General features: G+C 30.6%; 1 protein-coding gene across 50 annotated transcripts in view; it reads left to right on the top strand.

Moving 5' to 3' along the window:
* The window catches only part of LOC145292850 (uncharacterized), a 200,518-nt gene that overhangs the window by 138,492 nt on the left and 39,532 nt on the right, over positions 1–22,494 (top strand). For 47 of the 50 annotated variants that reach the window (XM_080138946.1, XM_080138952.1, XM_080138945.1 and 44 more), the window contains 5 exons: positions 298–477; positions 11,441–11,830; positions 12,361–12,438; positions 15,361–15,429; positions 16,204–17,133. In XM_080138946.1, the coding sequence (XP_079995072.1) occupies positions 298–477; positions 11,441–11,830; positions 12,361–12,438; positions 15,361–15,429; positions 16,204–17,133 (1,647 nt within the window). The remainder of the gene's footprint in view (positions 1–297; positions 478–11,440; positions 11,831–12,360; positions 12,439–15,360; positions 15,430–16,203; positions 17,134–22,494) is intronic. The other 3 variants (XM_080138934.1, XM_080138927.1, XM_080138909.1) reach the window with 1 other exon arrangement.

The raw sequence follows: 22,494 nt of genomic DNA, 5'->3' as shown, positions 1-22,494 counted from the left end.
AAACAGCTTAGAATGTGAAGATCTTGTAAGAGACCAGGAAAAATGAAATGAATTATTAAAAACAAAACAAAATTTAACTTTTTAATTTGAAACTAAAGACAACTCTGACACAGCCTTAGTATTCAATTCTATTTTTAGTTCAGTGAAACAAACGGTGAGCAATGTCTTTAGCCTTTTTTTTTTTGTTTTAGATTTATAAAACCTCGAGTAATAATTGCTAATACAAATTTTCCCAGAATTTAAAGAATTGGATTTTAGCATTTTTTTTTTTTTTCTTCTGACAACTAAATTTCTTAGGAACAACGAAAGAAAGATGAAGCAGATCGTGAACGACGTGAGGCTGAGGAAGCTCTCCGGAAAATAGAGGATGAGAAGCGAGCTGCAGAGGAAGCTGAGCAAAGGAAAATCGAAGAGGCCAAACAAGCCGCAGAAGAGGCTGAGCGAAAGAAACGAGAGGCAGAAGAAAGACGCAAGCGTGTAAGTTTTTTTTTTTTCTTCACACAAATTGAATCTTCCGAAATTTGTGGAAACGTTAACAAAATAGATTTGCATGCCTTTTTATGAAGAAAAGATGGAAAAATGGACTAAAACGTTAGGAAATTGTTTTGATGTGTTCTGTTATGTTCAAAGTTTACCGGAAAAAAAAAATTTATTTTAATGTAATTGACATAGAATGATAAGTGTATTTAACGTAAGATATGCTATGAAATTTGCTATAGCATTTTGAAATCCTTGCACATCTGTTTTGGTTACAATATACTAAAATTAATAATCATCAATTAAATATGCACAATGGAGATATATATATATATATATATATATATGTACAGTGGATATTGCTTCAGCATTAAATAACCTAATAAAAAATAGTTGATATTCCAGACTTAGAATATAGAATGAAATGCTTCGAAAGAGTTTTTCATTTTGCCTCTGATTATTTCCTGCATATTTAGAAATACTTTGGAAAACGTCTTTATGTAATATTTCTATTCAAATAGTTTCAATCCTAAAATATCAATATCTCATACTGAACAGCAATTTATTTCCTTTAACGTTAGTTCATGTTGTTAAAAAGGAAAATGTAATTAACTTCATTTATGGAAATAATTAAAGAAAAACATTTTAATTTTAGGACTAGCAAAAATATATTTCTATTCAAACTATGAATGTTTGAGGTTATATCTAATATATAAAATTAAGTTTGGCAGATTTTCGTTTTCAGACATAAATAGTTTCCATCCTAAAATATCGATATTTCATTCTGAATAACCATTTAATTTTCTTTAGCATTGGTTCATGTTGTTAAAAGAAACAATTTACTTTTAATTATTTGTAACTACAATTATTTCTCTTCATAATAGTTTTATAATATTAAATTATATTAAAATGAAAACTGCCATTAAGAAAATAATACAAGCGAATAATTAATGAAATGTCCTTTTGCAAAGTAATATGCAAATTAGGCATGAATCACATAGACATGATTTGTATATCAGAAGTTATTCTACTGTAAATATGTTGTTGCAGCAGTATCCATGCTGGTCAGGATGAGCCATCTTGTTTGCTACTTTGCACTACACTCTGATCCATAGTGACCCATGAATGACTGCAAATAATAACCAATCATGATTCCACCATTTGAAAATAATGAACTTCATGACATTCGAGAGTTTTTGAGATAAGGATTGGTTATTTGTATTATTTGAATTCATCGGACTACTGTTCTCATCTTGAGTGTGATTTTCACGTTTTGGTCGATGTAACCTCTGACCTACTTTAGGTGTATCTTGTCAAACTCAGGAATTTGGACAGAATGCTCTCGTTTCGTCAGCCATGACTGGATAGAGGTTCTAATTCGTAATTGTATTTTTCAGTCACCAACATTGAGAATTGAACCTTCAGGAGAATATCGGAGGTTACTTGGATGACGGAACAAGAGCATGCTGGCCCCATAAAGTAAATAAAGGGTTCCATTTGAAATTTCATCTAAATTCACAAGTTCGACAGAAACTTTTTTGAGTTTGACACGATACACTTGGAGAAGGTCAGAGGTTACATCGATCGAAATGTTGTGAAAATTGCACTCAAGATGAGAACAGTAGTCTGAAGTCATGTTTTGATTTCGCTGTCCTCAGGACAAATGCCTTCACTTAATAAACTTACAGATTAGATTAATTTCCTTGTGTACTCTGTGTTTAAATAAGGAATTATTGCTCGTCTTTCATTTTGTTTCTCTTATGGGATTGCATGAGATGTTGTGAATAATTGCTTATCTTTCTGCTACAGAGTTACAGCTTCCCGAATATCTTTTAGCATTCCCCCAGAGACTTAAAAAATCTTTTGCAGATGGTCTTTTAAGATAGACAGGTTATGACATCTTTCTTTCTAAAAATATGAACTTGTAAATGATCTGAATCTTGTTTTCGACTCGGCACGTTAGTTTAGTATTTGTTGATGGGTTGCAAACGCCAGTTGTCAAACTGCGTAGCCAAACCAGCTAACATTCAGATCACTTTACCAAAGCTGCTGCCGAGTTGTTTTTAATGGGGGGGGGTAGAGGGGGGGTTGTTTTGTGTGTGTGTGTGAATTGTTTGCTTGTAATCGGATTCACTTTAGATTATTTCTTTCTCTGTTTACATAGGTCAGTAATTGAATGTTTTTTACATGCATACTCACTTGATTAGCTTTGATACTTATCTATTTAATTATCACTTTAATAACAAAGATTGATAATTATATGTGTGTGTGTGTGTGTTTTTATACACACATTATTGGTTACATATGTGCATACATGTTTCAGTAGAATCTCAATTTAGAAAGACCCACTTCATCATCATCACTTCTTTTTCGGTCTGATGAGGTGGGTCTTTCTAAATTGAGATTCCACTGGAACATGTATGCACATGTGTAACCAATAATGTGTGTATAATAAACACACACACACACATATATATATAATAAACATATATATATATATATATATATAATTTGTCTGTTGACATTACATCTTTATCTCTTTCTCTTCACATATTCGGGGTGAACAGTCTAGTTTCTATTCTGATGCCGTCACTTGCACTGTTGCACTCTAATTTTAGATGTTTAGATTAATGTCTGTTCACTCATCATCCAAACAACATCTATTATGATAATTATATAATAGCACATATATTGCTCTTACATTTATTTATATAATTGGGAAATGGGTATAGGAACAGACTTTACACTTGGTGTGCCAGGTTAAAGTTTTTACAGTGTTGCTGCATTAATTTTATTAATACCCTTGGCAGGTATGAACCCATATATGTATCCTCCCTCCAGCTATTGATTAAATAGTAGGGTAGGCTCGACTCTTGAGGAAAACTCAGAAATAATGTCTCCCTGCTTATTCTGGCATTGCTACTGGACTCCAACGTTGTTAGTTGCAGAGTTGTAATGTTGGAGATTACACAACTCTTGCTTCATTATAGGCTCCTCGTTCAGACGCTATTACAGGTGATATCTCGTTTTGGCTTTATAAGTTGTAAAACCTATGAGATAACAATCTTCTCTTACCTCTAAATAAAAATTGTAACTTTTGTTCAACTAATCGCATACAATTGTCAACAATAAGAGTATTTTTAGAATCGGCCAGATAGGCATTCTTGATACGACATGCAAGCAATCAGGCTGGCATTAACCTTTTTTTTTTTTTCTTTTTTTTTTTTCTTTTTTTTTTTTTTTTAAGGAGTTTGGGTTTTCTGAATCCAATTTTTCCAAGCTTGTCTATTGTTGTTTATCATATGTTGAATAAATTTTGCATTCATTTTGGTTTCATTTGAATACTGATAACAGAAAAATTATTCTTTCAGTTTTTTTTTTTTTTTTAACAATGTTTTTATTTAAAAATAAAATGTATACATAAAATATAGACTTTAAGGGAATTGAAGACTTGTAAAATATTTTTTTACTAACCTTATTATGCAAAAAAATACACATTTGGAATAGAATATGAAACATGAAGTAGGACCCTAGGATACATGGCCGTAGGTTTTTTTCAGGTTATGATGTGGAATACAATGTTTTTCCTGCCCCTGGTTACGGCATTTGCCCCACCTTACGGTGTTATTTATAATATTTGATTATATACATGTGTATTATATACTGTACTGTAATTTGTTACTAATTTTTAATGCAATATCCCTGGGTTCTACTGTAAAACAAATGTTCAGACACAAAAGAAATAATCAAAACAATATATATATATATATATTAATTTTATTTATACAAACATTAATGGCTACATATGTGCATACATGTTTCTGTAATCACCCACGTTGGGGGATTACGTCTTCAGGCCAAGAACTACCTTCAAAAGTTCTTGGCCTGAAGACGTAATCCCCCAACGTGGGTGATTACAGAAACATGTATGCACATATGTAGCCATTAATGTTTGTATAAATAAAATTAATATACATGCTCTGTTCACTCATTGAGCACTTTTTTGGTAGACACGTGTTGTTTCATTGGATGTACTTCTAGGAAACTAAACTCTACTGGCTATATATATATATATATATATATATCTCAGTTCAGGCAATGGGATTGAAAAGTTTACCCCATAAAAGCAAGTGTAAACTTAAATTTAATCCCAACTAAACAAAAAGCTCAACACAAACACAATAGAGCTTGTCAGTCACATGGAAAAGAAATCAAGACTGTAAATCAAAATTTACAAGGAAATTTATTATTTGACAAAAATTTTTTGAGTATTCTGTCAAACAAAATTTCAAGAGTTGTAGAAACCTTGCGATAGAGCTTATTCAAATAAGCGTTAGAATCTGCACCATCTTAAACTGAGAAAGTTGACCTGCCCCCCCCCCAAAAAAAAAATGTTTCTTCTGGCTAACTTTACAGATATTAGAAGAAAAAAGACGTGTGTTTTCTAATACTCATAAGCAACTATCACTCTAAAGTTGTTTTTATCTAAGTAATCCAGGAATTCCTCACTGTATATTAGTATCAATGCATCCAATTAACTGTTACTACCTACTTGTTTCGGTCTAAAGGGGGTGACGCCTAGTGCTTACCTTCACCTATTTTTACTGTCAGCAGGTTAATAGTTTTTTACTACTGAAACTTGATACTTTTGATATCCGACACCACATGTAATGCTCAAGGTTTGTTAAGGTTTTATTTTTTTGGCACCTTCTAATGTATCCCTACGACATGCTATGATAATGATCATCACATCTGTAAAAGGTAGAAAAAAATCACTTCTACTTGTATATTAAAAAAAGGAAACGAGGTCAATAAATTTACCTTTGAATTCAGTTTTGTTATTCTTAATTTATTTATGAAAAACTTTTATCTTTTTATTCCAAATCTCGAAGGGGCTTTTCATTATGGATGTTTTGTTTTTATTTTTATTGCATCCAAATAAATCTAACCGCAATCTGGCGGCCATTAAGCATTCTTTTTTTATAACTTAAATCATATATTTTTCATATAAATTATTGTAATTTTCAAGCCTGATAGTTGCCATGTGCATTACTTTCATTGTGGGCCAAGATCAAAGTGTAGTATCTGTTCTGATGCTGCATTTCACCTTTTCTGTCCTCAGTCAGTGGAGGAGAGATCCTTCATGACCAAAACAATTTTTGTTCTTGTTCCTATCCAGAGTACCCCTTTTTGGGAAGCCACATTAAAACCCGACCTTTCATCTAACTCTGCCCTTGTGGGGAGGCAAGTAAATAAGAACATGCTAAGATAACAATCAACTTTAAAAGGTTGAAAAAACGAAATGCATCATTTTATCATATTCATTTAATTTCCATTTTATATAGTGACATGATATTTATTTTACAAATTAACTTATCTATTTGTATATTAAACTTAACCCTTATCCTCAAGTAGCCTTTATGCCTCAATAAGTGATTACTACTACAATTTTATTAAGGGAGAATAAATTTATTTGTATATTTAAAGAAAAGGTTAATAGATTTACCTTTTGATATTTGAAATTTTTTTACAAAATACTAAATTTTACCTTTTTTATTTGTCATCTCAAGAACATAGAAATTGTTTCTATATTTTTGTTTTATTTTTATTGCATATTTAAGTCAGAATTCTAATAAAACAATGTCATTTTAAATGTTGCATGCAAATTCTGTTAATGTTGACGTTTCCACAATTTGAAATCTCTACCCAGCCAAAGTTTTATTTCATGTAAACTATACTGTATGTTACATTTTCTATTGAATAATATACTGTATGTTATATTTCATATTGTATAATAATCCCAAGCTATTTTGACTGACTTTTAATGTCTCTCAGCCTATTCTCATATCTTTTTAGTTTATATTTGATTATCAAGAGTTTATTTTAGAGAAGCATAATGATTTTTAAATGTAAGATTTCCCTTGCCGTATATTGGGAGCTATCTTGAAAGTAGTACAAGCAAGAATAATACTTATAATCTGCACCTCTTTTTTAGCATCGAGCACTGTGGTAAGTGAAATTGTTGGCTACAATTAAGAAAATTGCTAATCTCTTTGTAAAAACAATTGGAGCTCTCTGTGGTAGCTGAAAGTGTTTATGTAAGCATTGAGATTTCGCTGACTCAAATCTAATGACTGATAGTCTAATGGTTATAAGCACAGACTGTCAACATGGCTTAAAACATGACTATATATATATATATATATATATATATATATATAATTAGCCAATCTTTATGCTGTGGTTCACTTGATTGTTTTTGAAGTAACTTTCAGTTACCACAACTTAAAGATGCTAGAGATAATGGTGGGTCATTTTCTTGTTTTATTTAAATATCAGTTACTGAACGTTTTGGTTGAGTGCTTGCCAGTAAAAAAGATCTAAAAGAAGAGGGGAAAAGGTTAATTGTTAACTCTAGTAAAGGTGGGAGGGGGCGGGGGAGGTGTCGATGATATCTATATAATGTTTCTTGTTGCTGAAAATGCCGAAGAATATCTGGTGCAGGAATGCTGAGGCTCTCATATTTCTTTGGTGGGATATTTCTGGTTTGATTTATTCTTAATGCTCAGCTTTGCTTGCAAGAAAAAAAAGGAAGAAGAGATGTCTTCTTTCTTCTCTTAACCAATTGGCCTGGATGGCTAAAATGCCCTCCCCACACTTCCTGTTAACAAGCACACCACCAGAAACGGATGCTGCTACAAGCCTACTCCATCCGCATCGGCATGCTCCCCACCACCCTGCTACCCATAACCAAGGTGTGGATTACTCTGGGGGTAGCTGCCTTTTTACATGCCGAATGGGGAGTCATGTCACCTGATCCTGGCTGAGTGCCCATAACTGATACCTAGGCAAATCACAAGACTCTGGCGCAACGCCAAAGAATAGGAAACCTGCATGTCTTAAGAGCAGCAGTAGCATTTTGCTATTTAAACCCTAGTGCCGTTTCTCTACCTCCCAGAGGAGCTTGACTACAAGTAGTTAAAGAGGGGTTACCTGTCTTCTGATTTTTCCTTCTCAATCACTTAACCACTATGGCCGTAAGTATATCCCTTTTGTTGGTTCAACTACATAATTGTACCTTGGATCAATATATATATTTTATGGATGTAACTACAATGAGGTAAGTGAGGGAGTGTGTTTAATTGTGTGTTTACTTACACAAATGGTTGATTGAAAGGTGTTTTTTTTTTTGTTTTTGTTTTTTATATACATATTATAGTAGTACATCTTACATATACATTAGTGATTATTTATAATTTTCAATTATTTCACTTATGTTTTTGTAGTCCAAATAATATACTCCTTTTCTTTATTTCTAGTTTTATTACAGCATTATTTCTTGGTTTCTTTTTGTAAACATGAATAATAATAATAATAATAATAATAATAATAATAATAATAATAAATGTCTTTAATAATCTTCAAATACAAAAATATACAAATGTTAAGAACTTCCCAACTTATTCTAAAATCAAAATCTATTAAGCAATTAATCCTAAGTAATAAAAAAAGCAATTTGGATAAATAATAAAGTTTGAAATTACTCCTAGTCAAAAATAGCTAATAAAATCATGAATATTAACAAAGGCCACTGGGAAATTATACTTAACAATACATATAACAAATATTGGTCCAATGAGTTATAAGTTATGTGGAATTATTTAATGCCAAAATGCAAAAACCTATTTTAAGTGATTCAATCCTGTTATTATAAACATATTCCAATTTAAAAATGAGCTTTGTTTTTTCAAAAGTTGCCACTCACTTTTGAGTTCATCCATTTTTTAAGTAAATCATGTTTTTAGAAGAAAGTATTATTCTCAACGAGAAATTATTTAAAAGAATTTACGACAAATATACTGAGACGACTTGTCATGGGTCGTCTAATAGCTAATAAAATATGAAGTTTGTTCTTAAACTTTTCTTTTAAGATCAAGTGTCATGATTGGGGGGGGGGGCATGGTTAGTGTTTTAGCGTCATTAAATGGAAGAGTTAAATGATTAACGTTAACAAGAACACCTTTCGATTAACCATTTGCTTGTATGTCTGCATGTATTTGTATATGTGTGAGATCTATCAATCATATATATAACACATACATGCACACAAACATACACCTCTGTAGGGATTCGGGGGATGAGATTAAAAATATTGTATTTGTGTGAACTGCATGGTTTGATTATTAATTTCTATTGTTGAAGAGTTTATTTTTTGAAGCGTATTAATGTCTTGTAAATAAAAATGTAAGTGAGAGTAAAAAAGTTTATTTTTGAGCAATTTTTTAACATGCTCCCCACCTCCCTATTTTGTCTTTGACCTTTCTGACAAAGGGGAAAGAATTTCTAATTTAACTGTTTTGAGCAGATGGTATGTGGAGATCTTCAATCTTATGTTTGTCAATTAGCTATCAATCTGTCTATCTCATTAATCTTTATCCTTGATCCTCATGTTTTTTTTTAGCTTTCGTGATTCTTAATTATACAAAAAAAAAATTGTTTTGCATTTAGTTATTGATTCTTTTAAGTTCTTCAAGCAGAACAAGCATCTGTTTTTGCTTTTATGTTTGTTGTATTCTATCACAGATAAAAATAGTCCTCTGGAATTGGTAAAACAATATAGGTACCCGTAGGTGGGTAATCTGCAGGTTATAACTGTTAACCTAATCTTTCTGTTGCATACCCGTTATGTACGTGACAAGAAATCTACTCTCCTACTGTTACAGTTATTCTGGTCCAAGCTGCTGTCAAAGCTTTCATGTACATTTTTTTTTTTTTTTTTTTTTTTAATAAAAAACAATTATATATCTTAAGTCTTGTACAAGAATTGTTCGTGTTGTGGACAATATAGATTGAAAATTGCTGGGAACATATTAAAAGCTTGTATTAATTGATAAGCTCTTCAACAACTTTAATAAAGCATGAAGAAATTTTTTATATATCAAATTTTTTGTTTTTGCAAATATGAAAAACTTGTCAGCTTTCAAGAAATCTAAAATTTGTAATAACTAGTTCTATAGCTTGAATTATTTAACTTTATGAAAATTAGTATATAACTAAGTTTTGTATTATTTCTAGTCATTTTTAACCGTTAATAAGCAATATGTTAATTTAATCATTGGTGGAGGGGAGCAATACTGCTTTAATGGATATTATCATAGACTATGGAATTGACTCTGCTGAGTTCAAATTCTATCCAATCTATTGGATTCAATTATGCTATTGGAAATTTATCCTTAGCTATGAGTAAAAACTAAAAATAGATAGTGACTTGTGTTCTGTTAATTGTATACAATGAATTTTTGCTAAGAATTTTTGGTAGACTTAATTGACTCCAAAAGAGGCTGATAGATCGTAAAACATACAAACCAAATATTCAAACAAGATTAGCCCAATAATTAAAGTCCTGCATTCTGAAAGTTTGTTACAAATTTTTTTTAGAGATTTTGTTATATTTAAAGAATTTTCATAACTCTTATGTCCCCAACTTTACAGCTCTCTATTGTACACTGTCTATTCTTCACTAAAATCATTGCTATCATCACAATATCACATTTAAATAGGATGCCGTTCTCCTCACAGTAAATGCGGTATTGTGGCAACAGCAATGATTCTAGCTAAGAGTAGAATAAAAAGTCCAAGATAGAGAATGACCAACGACCTCCATTTTCCCTACATTTTTAATAGCCTAATTTGTCAAAATATGTAGGTATTTACTTGCTTCCCCACGAAAGCAAAATGTGACACAAGGTCGTTTTTAATGTGGAGAAAACCAGCTCCCCAAAAAAGGACACTGGTAAAAGGCAAAAATAAAATTGCCTTAGTATAGAAACGTTTCCCCCTCCATTGACTAAGGACAAATAAACTCAAGTGTAGCATCAGAACAGATACTACACACTACACTCTGATTCTGGCCTATGGCATTGTTATATATATATAATTTCTATTTGTTTTATATAAGCAGTAATGTTGCTACACGTTCATGAGCATGTTTCGGTCAGCTGGTTACTAGCAACTAGAGACCACTTCAGGTGATACAGCTTATACAAAAGCAAAGTTTGTTTTCATATAAGCTGTATCGCCTGAAGAGGTCTTTATTTGCTAATAACTAGCTGACCAAAACATACTCATAAATGTGTAGCAATATATTACTGCTTATGTAAAAATAAACAGAAAGTATGTCATGCCCTACTTCGGTATTGAGCACTCTTGAATTAACCTTGTTAAACTTCATTGGTTAGTTTACCTCTGAAAATATTAACCTTGTATTATATATATATATATATATATATATATATATATATATATATACACACACACACAAATAATTCAAAGTATAGTATCTGTTTGGTGAGGAAGAGGAATCCTTCTTGACTGCAGCAATTTTTATTTTGTCCCACCCAGAGAGCACATTCTGGGGAGCTGAATACCCCCCACATAAAAAATGACATTGTGTCTAACTATTCCTTTGTGGAGAGGCAACTAACTGGATTTAGATTTTTTTTTTTCATAAAAATGTAAAACGAAATATTTTTTTGTTTATAAAATTATGAAAAAAGAACAAACTGAAATATCAGCTAAAAATTTTAAAACTGGCTTTTACAATTAATGATCACATTTTTTGTATTTCTTGTCATAAATTTATGATAATTTAGTATGCAACTAAGGTAGTTTTATATATTTATAATTATTTAGTATATAGCTGAGTAAGTTTTATTTCTAGTCATAAATTTATGATAATTATTTAGTATGTAACTAATTTTTCATTTTTGAAGTTTTGCTGTCAAGTTTTTCATTTACTTGTGCTAATTTTTTTTCCATTTTAACTTTTATCTTAACTACTGATTGCTGTGAATAACTGTACTTAAAACTGATTTTTCTAAATCCTACAATGGAGATGTCATTTATTGCTGTGTTGTTTATTGCATGTACGCTACGCATGTTATTGACTTTTGCATGTTAACAGATTCGTGAAGATTATTCTGAAACCTGTGAAAAGAAACGAACCGCATTCTCATTGCAATCTTCCCGTCCCTCTTACAATGGCAACATAGATGAAGATGAAAACAGTGCTGACACTGATGATGATGATCAACCAAAGTCGTCTACCGATACCTCTTTCGACAATCAAAGCGGCAGCCTCATCTTGTTGTCCGATGCTAAAGACATAGAGACTGAAAGCCGGAGTTATTTATCGTCAAGCAGAGAAGAGGTCTCTGACTCTCATACAGATGACGGTTCAATAGAAGATAGTCCAGACAGTAACAGATGCTCAGCAAATGATCAGATAGCTGATGTGAATGATATTGTTCAAGACAAGCACTTTGTCGTCAACAAAGAAGAAACATATAAAACGGTGAGCAACTTGATGATTTAGTCTCAATTTTCAATTGAAAAGTTCAAGTCGACTTTTTGATCGTTACTTGGTTGTTGGTTTTTTAATACAAGTTTATAATACTATACATTTTAATATTATGAAGAATGTTGTAGCGACAGATATCGTAATGCAAGATATTATAAAAATAGGCAATTTCAGTTTACAAAATAAAATTCTTTATTTTAACGTCTTTATGGAATATTTGCATATCATAATGTATGCTTAGTTTGACTCTCAGCCTTCAGACTGAGATTAAAGTGTAGTGCCTGTTCTGATATTACACTTTCTCTGTCTTCAGTCAATGTAGGTGAAATCCGTTTAGACTGAAACAACGTTTATTTACCAAATTCAGTGTCCCTTTTGGGAGCTGGATTTTCCCCACACAAAAAACTGACATTGTGTCTAACTCTGCCCTTGTAGGAAGGCTAGTTAGTAGGGGCACATTGAAATTAATTATGTAATAGTTTTACGTTTGCCTAAGTCTCATTAAAGATTAATTTGATTTTTAGCCGTACAAAAAACATGTCGTTCCTGCGAAGAACTTCATACCTAATCGAGGATGCAATCTGAAGGATATACAAAAGAAAGTAAGCATATTCATTGACAGATTTTATTTTCCGAAATAACATTTTTGCTTTAGAGATACGCAATAAGCGAAACTATTTTTGTAATCTTCGGATGTTTATTTAAGAGCACGAAAAGTGATAATTTGTCGGCTGAGGTATTATTGTCTTAACTGTTATGTGATAAGAGAACAAGAGTTATAGTGGGAAGATGTCCAGTTTACCAACTTTATTTTTAAGATAACTTGGCGCTATAAACTATCTTTGCCGACCATATCCTGAAATAAGACACCTGTGCATATCTGATTGCTTACGCATCTCTGTAAATAATGCCTTGCAGAGTAAGCTTGTGGCTATTTTTGTGTTGTTTGATAAAATGGAAAGACTTAGCAGTCGATAAAAGTTATTTGGTACTAGCAGTTCAACCCAGAATTGCCTGAGTGTAAGCTATACAAAGATTTTGTTTAAATTTATGAACGTCTCTTGTACATCATCATACACTAAGACGATTTCATATTCATACATATGTTAGCTTCTACTTTTATTTCTTTTTTTTTTCAAAAGATGGGATCGCACAGTTGCAGAAATGCAAAAAAAAAAATAATTTGAAATATTTTGTTTGATATCATTGTTTCAAATGTGAAACTCTAACTAAACTGTATGTTCTTAGGCTTCGGGTTAGGATCAAAATTTAGTATATTTTGTTCAGTACAATAATATTAAGGGATCTATGTTCCCACAGGCTGTCCATAGAAATATGCCACAAACTCCTACAATGGTTTTATAGATTCCCATAACTAGATATTATTACATTAGACAGAGTACTTGGATAATGTGATGTGACCGCTTGGGTCTGAAAGGTTTACAAAAGCATGTTTTAGTTTGAATACAATAATAACATGGGTGCTTGCATTTGCGCCACACATCCAAAGAATGAAAATATATCTAAAACTCTTTTAAGGGTTTTAGACTTTGATCTCTATAAGAACAGTAACAATATACAACAGGAAGGATACAACTGTCGCATTTCTACAGGTCTTGCTAGTTCTAAGTAAAATACTCCTGTTGATCCATTTTATCAAGCGACACAAATTAAATTCTGTAAAGTCCTTTACTATTTAAAAATTTATCAAAAAAACTTATTAAATTATTACCATTTTTATTTTTAATGATTATCTATTTTAGATAATCTTTAAAAATAAACAAAACATTTTAATTGTATTCAATAGAATTATCGGTCTCAAAAAGGGTCAATAATACTGAGACATCTTTGAATTCTTTGATAAGTGTAATGGTCCATACGCACTTGAATACTTTTGTGCAATTCTTTTTTTTTTTTTTTTTTTTTTTTTAATACTGCCCTGGGGAAAATTGAGTGTAAAGTTTACACGGTCAAATTTTGAGTGAAAAGTGAAACTTACATGGAAGAATTTTAAGGCTTAGGTGAGCGTTAATGTTAAATATGCCATTAGATTTTAATTCACTATAATAGTAGTTTAGGGTGATCCTGAAGACTCACTTTTTATTGGCTACTATGCCAAGATTTAAGGAAGGAAACCACTCCTTTTCCTGGACTGCTTTATTTACCTCTGATACTCTCCTTATAATGTTGAGTTTTTTAGCAAAGAGGCATAAAGTACCACTTTTTTTCTTTAATTTTAATCTTTGGTATGATATAACTGAGGATTGAACTCTGATCTCTTGATTCATCAGAGAAAACACTGGATCCATTTTTATATATAATGTGAAAAAAGGGAGAAAAACCTGTAGCCTCTTAGGAAATTTTCAACGTTTTGTCCCCATTTTCAGGGGACTTTTTCAGGAAATGATAGTGAGAAAATCGAATATACCATGATGAGCAGAAAGACCTTCATGTCTTCCTCTCTGAAAAGTCCGTCCATTCATAGCCTTGAGCCATCCACAACTTTGTAGCTGCTTTTGTAGTGAGGAGTTCTTTTTTTCCTAGTGAGGATGCTGGCCCCACACCCAACCTTTCCAGAAGGTACATACAATGCCTAAGCTTCCCAAATGGTCTCCCATCTGGTACTGGCCAGGATCAACATTGCTTAACTTTGGTGATCTGGCAAGAATCGGTGTGTCAACGTGATGGTGCTGTACTCCTTTGAAAAGTGATATAATTTTTATTATGTACAAGGAGAGAAAGCGATTGAAAACGTGTGGAAACAAAAGGTTTCAAATCATGTTTGTTCTTTGATCACCGATTTGCTTATGAGAGGGGATATATATATATATATATATAAATATATATATTAGTAAGTTATAAAATGTATATGGCGATTAAGCTACACTGAATATTCCGCGTTTCATCCACTCTAAGACTCTTCAGGCTTATGAAGAGTCCTAGAGTGGATGAAACGCGGAATATTCAGTGTAGCTTAATCGCCATATACATTTTATAACTTACTAACTAGCTCTACCTACGTATTAAGCACTTTTCAAGTAAATACTTAAAGTTTACGCATAAATCTATACTTTCATATATTAATTTATGTGAGTAAATTAAGTAGTTATATATATAAAATATTTTATATCAAAATCGAAAATATTAAAGTTCCATAGTTATTACGACCACTTTCTATTCTACCGTGATGAGGTAAAAATGAAGAAGGATGGAAATCAGAAAAGTGAAAAAAACACAAATTGTATCAAGTGATGAGATGTTAAAAGTTAATTAAAAAGTTAATTAAAAAATTAGTTTTAAAATCAACAATACATGGGCCAATATTAGCAAAGCGCTCGTGATGACTATATAACTTTCATTAATATTTTCGATTTTGATATAAAAAAAAAAGGTTATATAAAAAAATCAAAGAAAAATAAAGAATCATAAAGCAAAGTGTCTCCATTGTATTTAATAATGCCTACTTGAATGAAAAAATGCTGCCTAAATATACCAATATAATATAATTAGTTTTACTTTTCCAGTTTGAAACCGAATGTAATCCACCCACAACTGAACGTGAAAAACGAAATAAAAATATAATCAACGGCAAAGTAAGCATTTCATACAATAATAAAATTTATTGTGCAACACCAGTGTATCCGATAGCAAATAATCTCAGTTAAATCGCATATCATACCCTAAAAAATATAAGTGTACAAAATAAAAATGTGATTAAGTTACAAATTGAGTTCAGGTTGGATGGTTTTAATCACGAAAATGTGAATTTGTAAAATAAAGTATAAAAACAATTTTTGTGTTCTCTAAATATCTTTCTTTCTCTTTTCCTCTCCAATTACAGACTAAATAGTATTATTGCTCGTGATGATATTCCCTTTTGTTTATAATAGACTATTTCAATCTTTGAAAGACAGAATAAGTGTGGAAAGTCAAATATAAGAGAGGATTAAAACATGATGGATTACTTCAGGAGTTAATTGCAAATTACAGCTAATTAGAACAATTAAAATGGAAGTTTTATTTATTTATTTTTTTTTTTTTTCAAACATAGCTGAATTTCAAAACTAAAGGATATTTTGATATGTATTTTGTATGATTAAAATATATAGAAAAATAACTTTGCAGAAGCAAACGTTGATTAACTCGACCTTAGTATAATATACATACGGTAATAATTTATTTCTTCCATATCTAAATGTAATAATTATTTTATAAAGCTTGTTTATTAGGTTAGTTTTAAATTCTATCTATTTAGGGAAATGTTCGTTGTCAATCAAGAATCTATAAAATACACTTCACATACCACATCCAAACTGATGGATAATCTGCCGTTTCTTCCATTTCCATTATTTTTTTTCCTTTACCAGGATTTTGTAGATGTGTCTAGAATTTCAACAATGTATCCTGTGATTAATGGATTTGATAAGAAAGATTTGAATTCCAAAACTGAAAAACTTAAAGAAGTTCACATTCAATTTGAAATGACTGGCACAACCTCAACAGGAGGTGCTCAAATTAAAAACATAACAGTTCAAAATGCAGTTAGCGTGTGTAAGAAACCACCAGCATCGGCAAATGGGACAAAATCCTATGAAGAAAAAGTTAATAGTTGCAATAAATGGCCTCCCGAACGAGGAAGATCCATCAAAGATTTGTCCGAAAAGTATCTCTCCTCTGCGTCAAATGACGAACCACACATTCCTGCAGATAAACCCCTCATTGCTCTGAAAAGTGTTGTTAAACGTTGGCCTTGTGCACATAAGGCTGAAATCTCCAAAACCAAAGTTGCTGAATCTCTCGGCCATTATTCTTCTGAACAGACAAATCCAATTAGAACCGAAATCAAACGAGATGTCCTCTCTCGGTGGCCCCCAGCATCTGATCTTAAACAAACTGCTCGGGAGAGTATCTCGACAGCAATAGCTCAAAAGCTCAATTCTGCAGATGTGCGAACCAGCCCTATCTCTGCAACCTCCCCCACAACTGCACCAATATCTGCACGCTGGCCTCCTGTTACTTCTACCAACAAAGAAACCAAACATTCCACTGTTTCTGCTGAAAATAGAAAATCAAGAGAGACACCGATACAAACGACTTCCAAACAAATTACCCCCCAGAAAAACGGTTCTTTATGGTCACCACCCCCAATGCATGCTTTGAAAAAACTAACAGTCCACAATTCGTTTGATTCCACTAACAACCATGTGACCAAAGATGCCGCCACTACCACTGACCGGCATTCCCTCACAGTGACACATTCGTTAGATGAAACCCAAACTAAATCAAATGATTTTCATGTAAGTGTTTGTTTTTTTTTTGTTTGTTTTAATTTTTATTTTTATCTTGACAGGAAATAAATGATATAAATGATGTAAAAATTGCAGAATTCCAACAATTTTGATCCCTAGAGTTATTTTTTCGGAAGCTGCATTAGGATCCCATGCCATCTCTTGCACTTATTTAAAAAAAAGAAAATGTTCTTATTTTTTTTAATCATCAAAAAATAAAAATTATCCAATTTTAATCAAATTTCATCATTTATCCAATAAATTTTATATTTTAATATTTATTTTACCCAGCATTGTTTGTGATGCAATGACGTCACTAGTTTTTAAATTTTATTTGCGTGTACATAAGGTAGACAACTCCTATTATACTCGTTAATCTAAAAATTATAAGTTACTTCCCTTGCTGATTTTTATTTTTAAGTGATCATTTTAAAAATGTTTTTAAAAATGTTTCATATTAGAAATCATCTTGGCCTGACTAAGTAATCTTCAAAAAAATTTATAGTGAAGCGAGTTATATTGCCAATAACATGATGCAACAATAGTAAATGAAAATTGGTCAGAAGCAAACTTAAACAAGTTTCACTGAATTCAAGTTTCAGAGCCAAATTAACTTGCATGAAGTGACTTTATATATTTTTTCATTAACATTTTAATAAAACAAAAATAAAACTAAGAACTGCTAAACTATCTAATTCACACCCTACACCATTTAAAATTTGGTATTAGAACTATTGGACTGATTATTAATAAACATTTAATCTTCAGTTGCTTTTGATAAAATGATATCCAAATGGAATTCTGCAGGTTTTACTCTTTCCGGTCAGATATAATTTGTTTTTATTATCTGCCTTATTTTATAATGCCTTAGAAATAACGTAATGGAGATATCACTTCGAATCTACTTAAAAATGAATCGATTTATCAATTTATTTTAACATACAAAACCATATTCTTTTTTAATTTGATGATCTCCTGTTCTAACACGATCAACGTATGCATCAATATTCAATTTTAATTTTAATAATCAATAAAAATAATTTGATCTTCATTTTAAATCAGATTCATATTGATAATCTGAGGAAACTATTTTTACGGCTTTAGTTTTCTTTATTTTCAAATAAACACCATTTTCTGTTTATACTTCTTCCTAATTATATAATCAGAATTATGACCAAACACTTCAATTTTTATTAAACAAATTAGATGCATATTAAAAAAAAGTCTCGGCTTGTTAAATAGATTTTTTAAATTTTAGGTCAGCTCAAAATTGCTGGATTAAGATTATTTTCTGTATTTTGACAGGAAAATCATTATCCTGACAGATTTCATTATAGTTTAAAAATTTTTTTTTTTTTTTCCATATTTAAAAAATATGTTTTCTATAGTCTGCAGCATTCGTCTGAGTAATGAGTATTAGCTTGTATAGTAAAGATCCCAGGGATTCAAGATGGATGATACAATAACCTTACATCATTACTACACAAACTAACCTCCAATATTTAGAATATTATTTGGATAGTTGAGAAAATGTCGTTTTTTCAAATATGAAAAGAAAGGAAAAGAAGCTTATGGCATTTCATCAAAACCGCATGTCTGCATATATGGACTCTCATTCCCCTGTCAATTTCGACATATGAGGTTCCACAACTAAGTTGTTCAGAAATCCACACATATGATTTGATTTAGTGATGAAGGTTTATGCATAACCAACCACACTTTTTGGCATTATTACATTATTACTAATCTCTGTCGGTGCAAATGATTGCCACAAGGCAGAACATGCAGTAGACCACAGGTTTTTACATCGTGTATGTGTGTGTGTGTGTGTGTATATATATATATATATATATATAACAAGTCTGCGACGATGAAATGGTCCATTAAGAACTGCATCTTTTAAAAAATGAATAACAACATTGTTACTGAACTCTAACTTTATATTGTTTTACTTAAAAATAAAAACTACTTGGAAATAGCTATAAACTATAATACCTTTGTATATGCTATTTATTTGGAAGATAATTTGAAACCTGTTTTAAATCATGTGGACGTATATTATGTAAATAATTCAAATTCTTGTAGGAAAACTCACTTATACGAATTTTATTTTTTTGCAAATAACAATAATAGCTCTACTTTATTGAAAAAGATATTGAGCTTATGCAACCGTTACACAAATCTTTCTTTCTGAAACTTGAATTAAATATATTTTGAATTCATGAACAATTATATATACACTTAGAATGATAATTTTCATATAGACATGACTTTGCAGACAAATAGTTTCTTGTTTCGGCTTACCTTAAATATTGATTTTCCATTAGAATAATTCAACTTGATTTCGAATCAAAAAAACTTGTTTCAGAATTCTAAATAGTCTGACTACTCTGCTAAATTGTTCACTTCAAATTCTCACAAAACAATTATTTTGCTTTTATTTGATTAGTTATTTAAATCTTTTATTTCTTTTTCTTGAAATAATTCAAAGAAAAGTCTTGTAAAATTTTTCCTCTGCATGTCAAATCTGTTTTTGTTTTTGCATGTTTGCCTGCTATTCTAGAAATAATATCAGAAATATACATGTATGTTGTCCCTTGACAATATTTTAGTCTCTTTTAGTCATAAGGATAATTTCTTAGAAGGTATATCTGTAGTTGCTCTTGATATATTTTTTCTATTTTTTTTTCTTTGGGCTTTAAAAGTCAGTCAAGTTTTAAAATGCTTCACAAGGAAATTGCATTCTTCAAATTAGCAACTAGTCTTTCGGAAATAGAATTTAACAGTACAAAAGAAAACTTTTTAATATTCAGGAATTAATGTAATATCTTTGAATAGAATCCAAAATATTTATTAAAAAAAATATTCTGAGTATTTTTACAATCATACTGCTATGCAAAAAAAAAAAAAAAAAAATCTGATTGTTTTGAAAGTCACATTTTGGTGTTGGTGCTCTAATAGTCTTAGAATATTATTCTATCTAAGTAAAACGGTAGATGTATGTATGTGTGTGTCTGTGTGAAAATACTTAACTGATAAACTCTTTACTGAAATACACTGAAATTAATAGGAAATAGTAATCGTACACTGAGGATAGTTTATAATGAGTAAAATCTTTGTTTGGATGAATGAATAACGCATACAGAACCATGTTGGCAAGTTGAAATGCAAAATGTTCATTTTATCTTGCCAACATATTTCTGTTACTTTTGCGCATGTACAAATTAATTCATAGTTTGAATTGGTTTTATTTTAAATCTTATCTAGCTGGCGATAGCTCAAATGGTAGGGAATATGTGTGAAGCCCTAAATGTTTTGGTTTTGATTCTAGCTAATGACACCGAAGACATTTTTTTAACTTTTGAAATCCATACTATATATTAAGTGTGACATAATATTTTATAGAGAATTGGCTCTTTAATAATAAATACGAAATCTGCATGAATTAAAATACATCTAAGCATATTTTACAATTGGGCAAGTCCCCCCCCCCTCTGCTAGTCAACAGTAAACATGTATTTTATTTGACATATTAAATTCGATATTTTTACTTTCACTTTAAAATAAAAAATATAAGGGGCTACTGCGATAGGGGCCAGATTTGTAGGCTGAAACATGGAGGGAGGATTAGACAGCAAAGTATTTGTTCATTTGAATTTCTGTATGTTTGTATGGAAGAAATTCTTCTAGACCTAGGCAATTTAAATTTTTCTTATAATCCAGAGCAACCTTTTTTTTAAGTAACTGAATTTCCACCACATTGAAAACGATCTTGTGTTTAACTTTGCCCTTGTGGGGAGGCACACAAATAGGCACACATAATCTTCTGTGTCTGTTTTAAAGTGATTAACAACATTGCATTTTATAATTTTAATTGTTAAATTTTTAAACGATGACAAATAAAAACAAATAAAAAAGCTAATTTTAATATAAGGAGTCTAGAATTACTTAGACAAGTCTACAAAGTTTTTTGGGGAGGGGGTTGTCCAGAATTCTCCCTGCATAAAAATAAAGAAAAATATGTATTATTTACATGACGAAGCAAAAATATTTTCCAAAAATTACATAAAGTAAATAGTAGTTTGATTTTATAAAGAAAGCTATTTTTAACTGATTAATGGAAATTTGTAGGCATTACAACAAAAATCTTGGAAGTTTTAATTAAGTTATCTTTTTTTGCTTCTTGAAATTTCTTTCAAAATGGCGACTTGAGACAGTTGCTCCTCTCTTACTAATGAAATTTTATTTTCTTATTTCAAAATAAAACTACTTGATTAATTTGTGATTTTTGGAATATATTTTCATTTCGTAAAAGATACGTAAATAATACAGATCCTTTTGTTTACTTTATTTTTTTTATTTATTATTCACTTTTATTTATTTATGACATAGGGGGAATTTCTGAACAAAAGCCGATTTTATGCAAATTTTCTTTATAATAATAAAAAAAATAGTCAGATCCAAATATTTGGTTATCTCCCTTCGTATACGTAGTTATGAGTTACCTCCCTTCGCTATACATGGCTATGAATCCATGAAAAAAGAGGTAACTCATATCTACATATACTTTATATACATGCATTATGATTCTTCATGGTTCTTTAGTGAAATCAATGGAATCGTACAAAAAGTATATCACGTCAATAGGGACAGATACGGCTGTATTTACTCATTTTCGGAAAGTTTTTCTTTCGTTGGTAACATTATGTACAATTGTTTCAGCCCCCCATGTTAGTGTATAAGGATATAATTGTCCATCAAATAACTTACACAATGGTGGTGTGTTTTTTTTTTTGTTTTTTTTTTCCATGATATGATTGTAAAAACTCGAAATGCATCAAAAGTGAATTTATTAAAATTGTCTGCAATTTTCTTAAACAGCATTGTTTAAATAAATGTTAAAGAAATGTAAACAAATTTTGTCACTCACTCTTCAGACCTTTTTCCTTCAGATGTCAGTTTTTTCAGCTGGTTTGTACATCTCCATTATCATTTCGCAATAACTGTAAACTCGTTTTTCAAGTGAAAATTCTTGTGCCTGTACAGACGGCTGGGTAGAATGTTTCACTGCGTTTTGATTCTGACATGTTTATTTCAATAATTCAAATCTGATTGAAGAAAAATGTCTGTTAATAATTTGAAATTAACTTTTTGTAATTGTTTAATGTTTTTATAAACTTTAAAACTGTAAATTATTCAGATTCGTAATAATTAACTTTTTTGTAATTTTTTTAATGCCTTTTATAAACTTTAAAACTTTAAATTATCCAGATTTGTAATTGTAAAAAAAAGTTAATTTGATTTTTAAAAAAAAATAATTTTGAGGTAAGTATAACTGTTTATCAAACTGATTGCAATTTTATGCTCATT

This window comes from Euprymna scolopes, chromosome 14 (genome assembly GCF_053919585.1).
Source record: "Euprymna scolopes isolate OS-2025 chromosome 14, ASM5391958v1, whole genome shotgun sequence".
Lineage (NCBI taxonomy): Eukaryota > Metazoa > Mollusca > Cephalopoda > Sepiida > Sepiolidae > Euprymna > Euprymna scolopes.
This window is presented reverse-complemented; position numbering and strand designations above follow the sequence as displayed.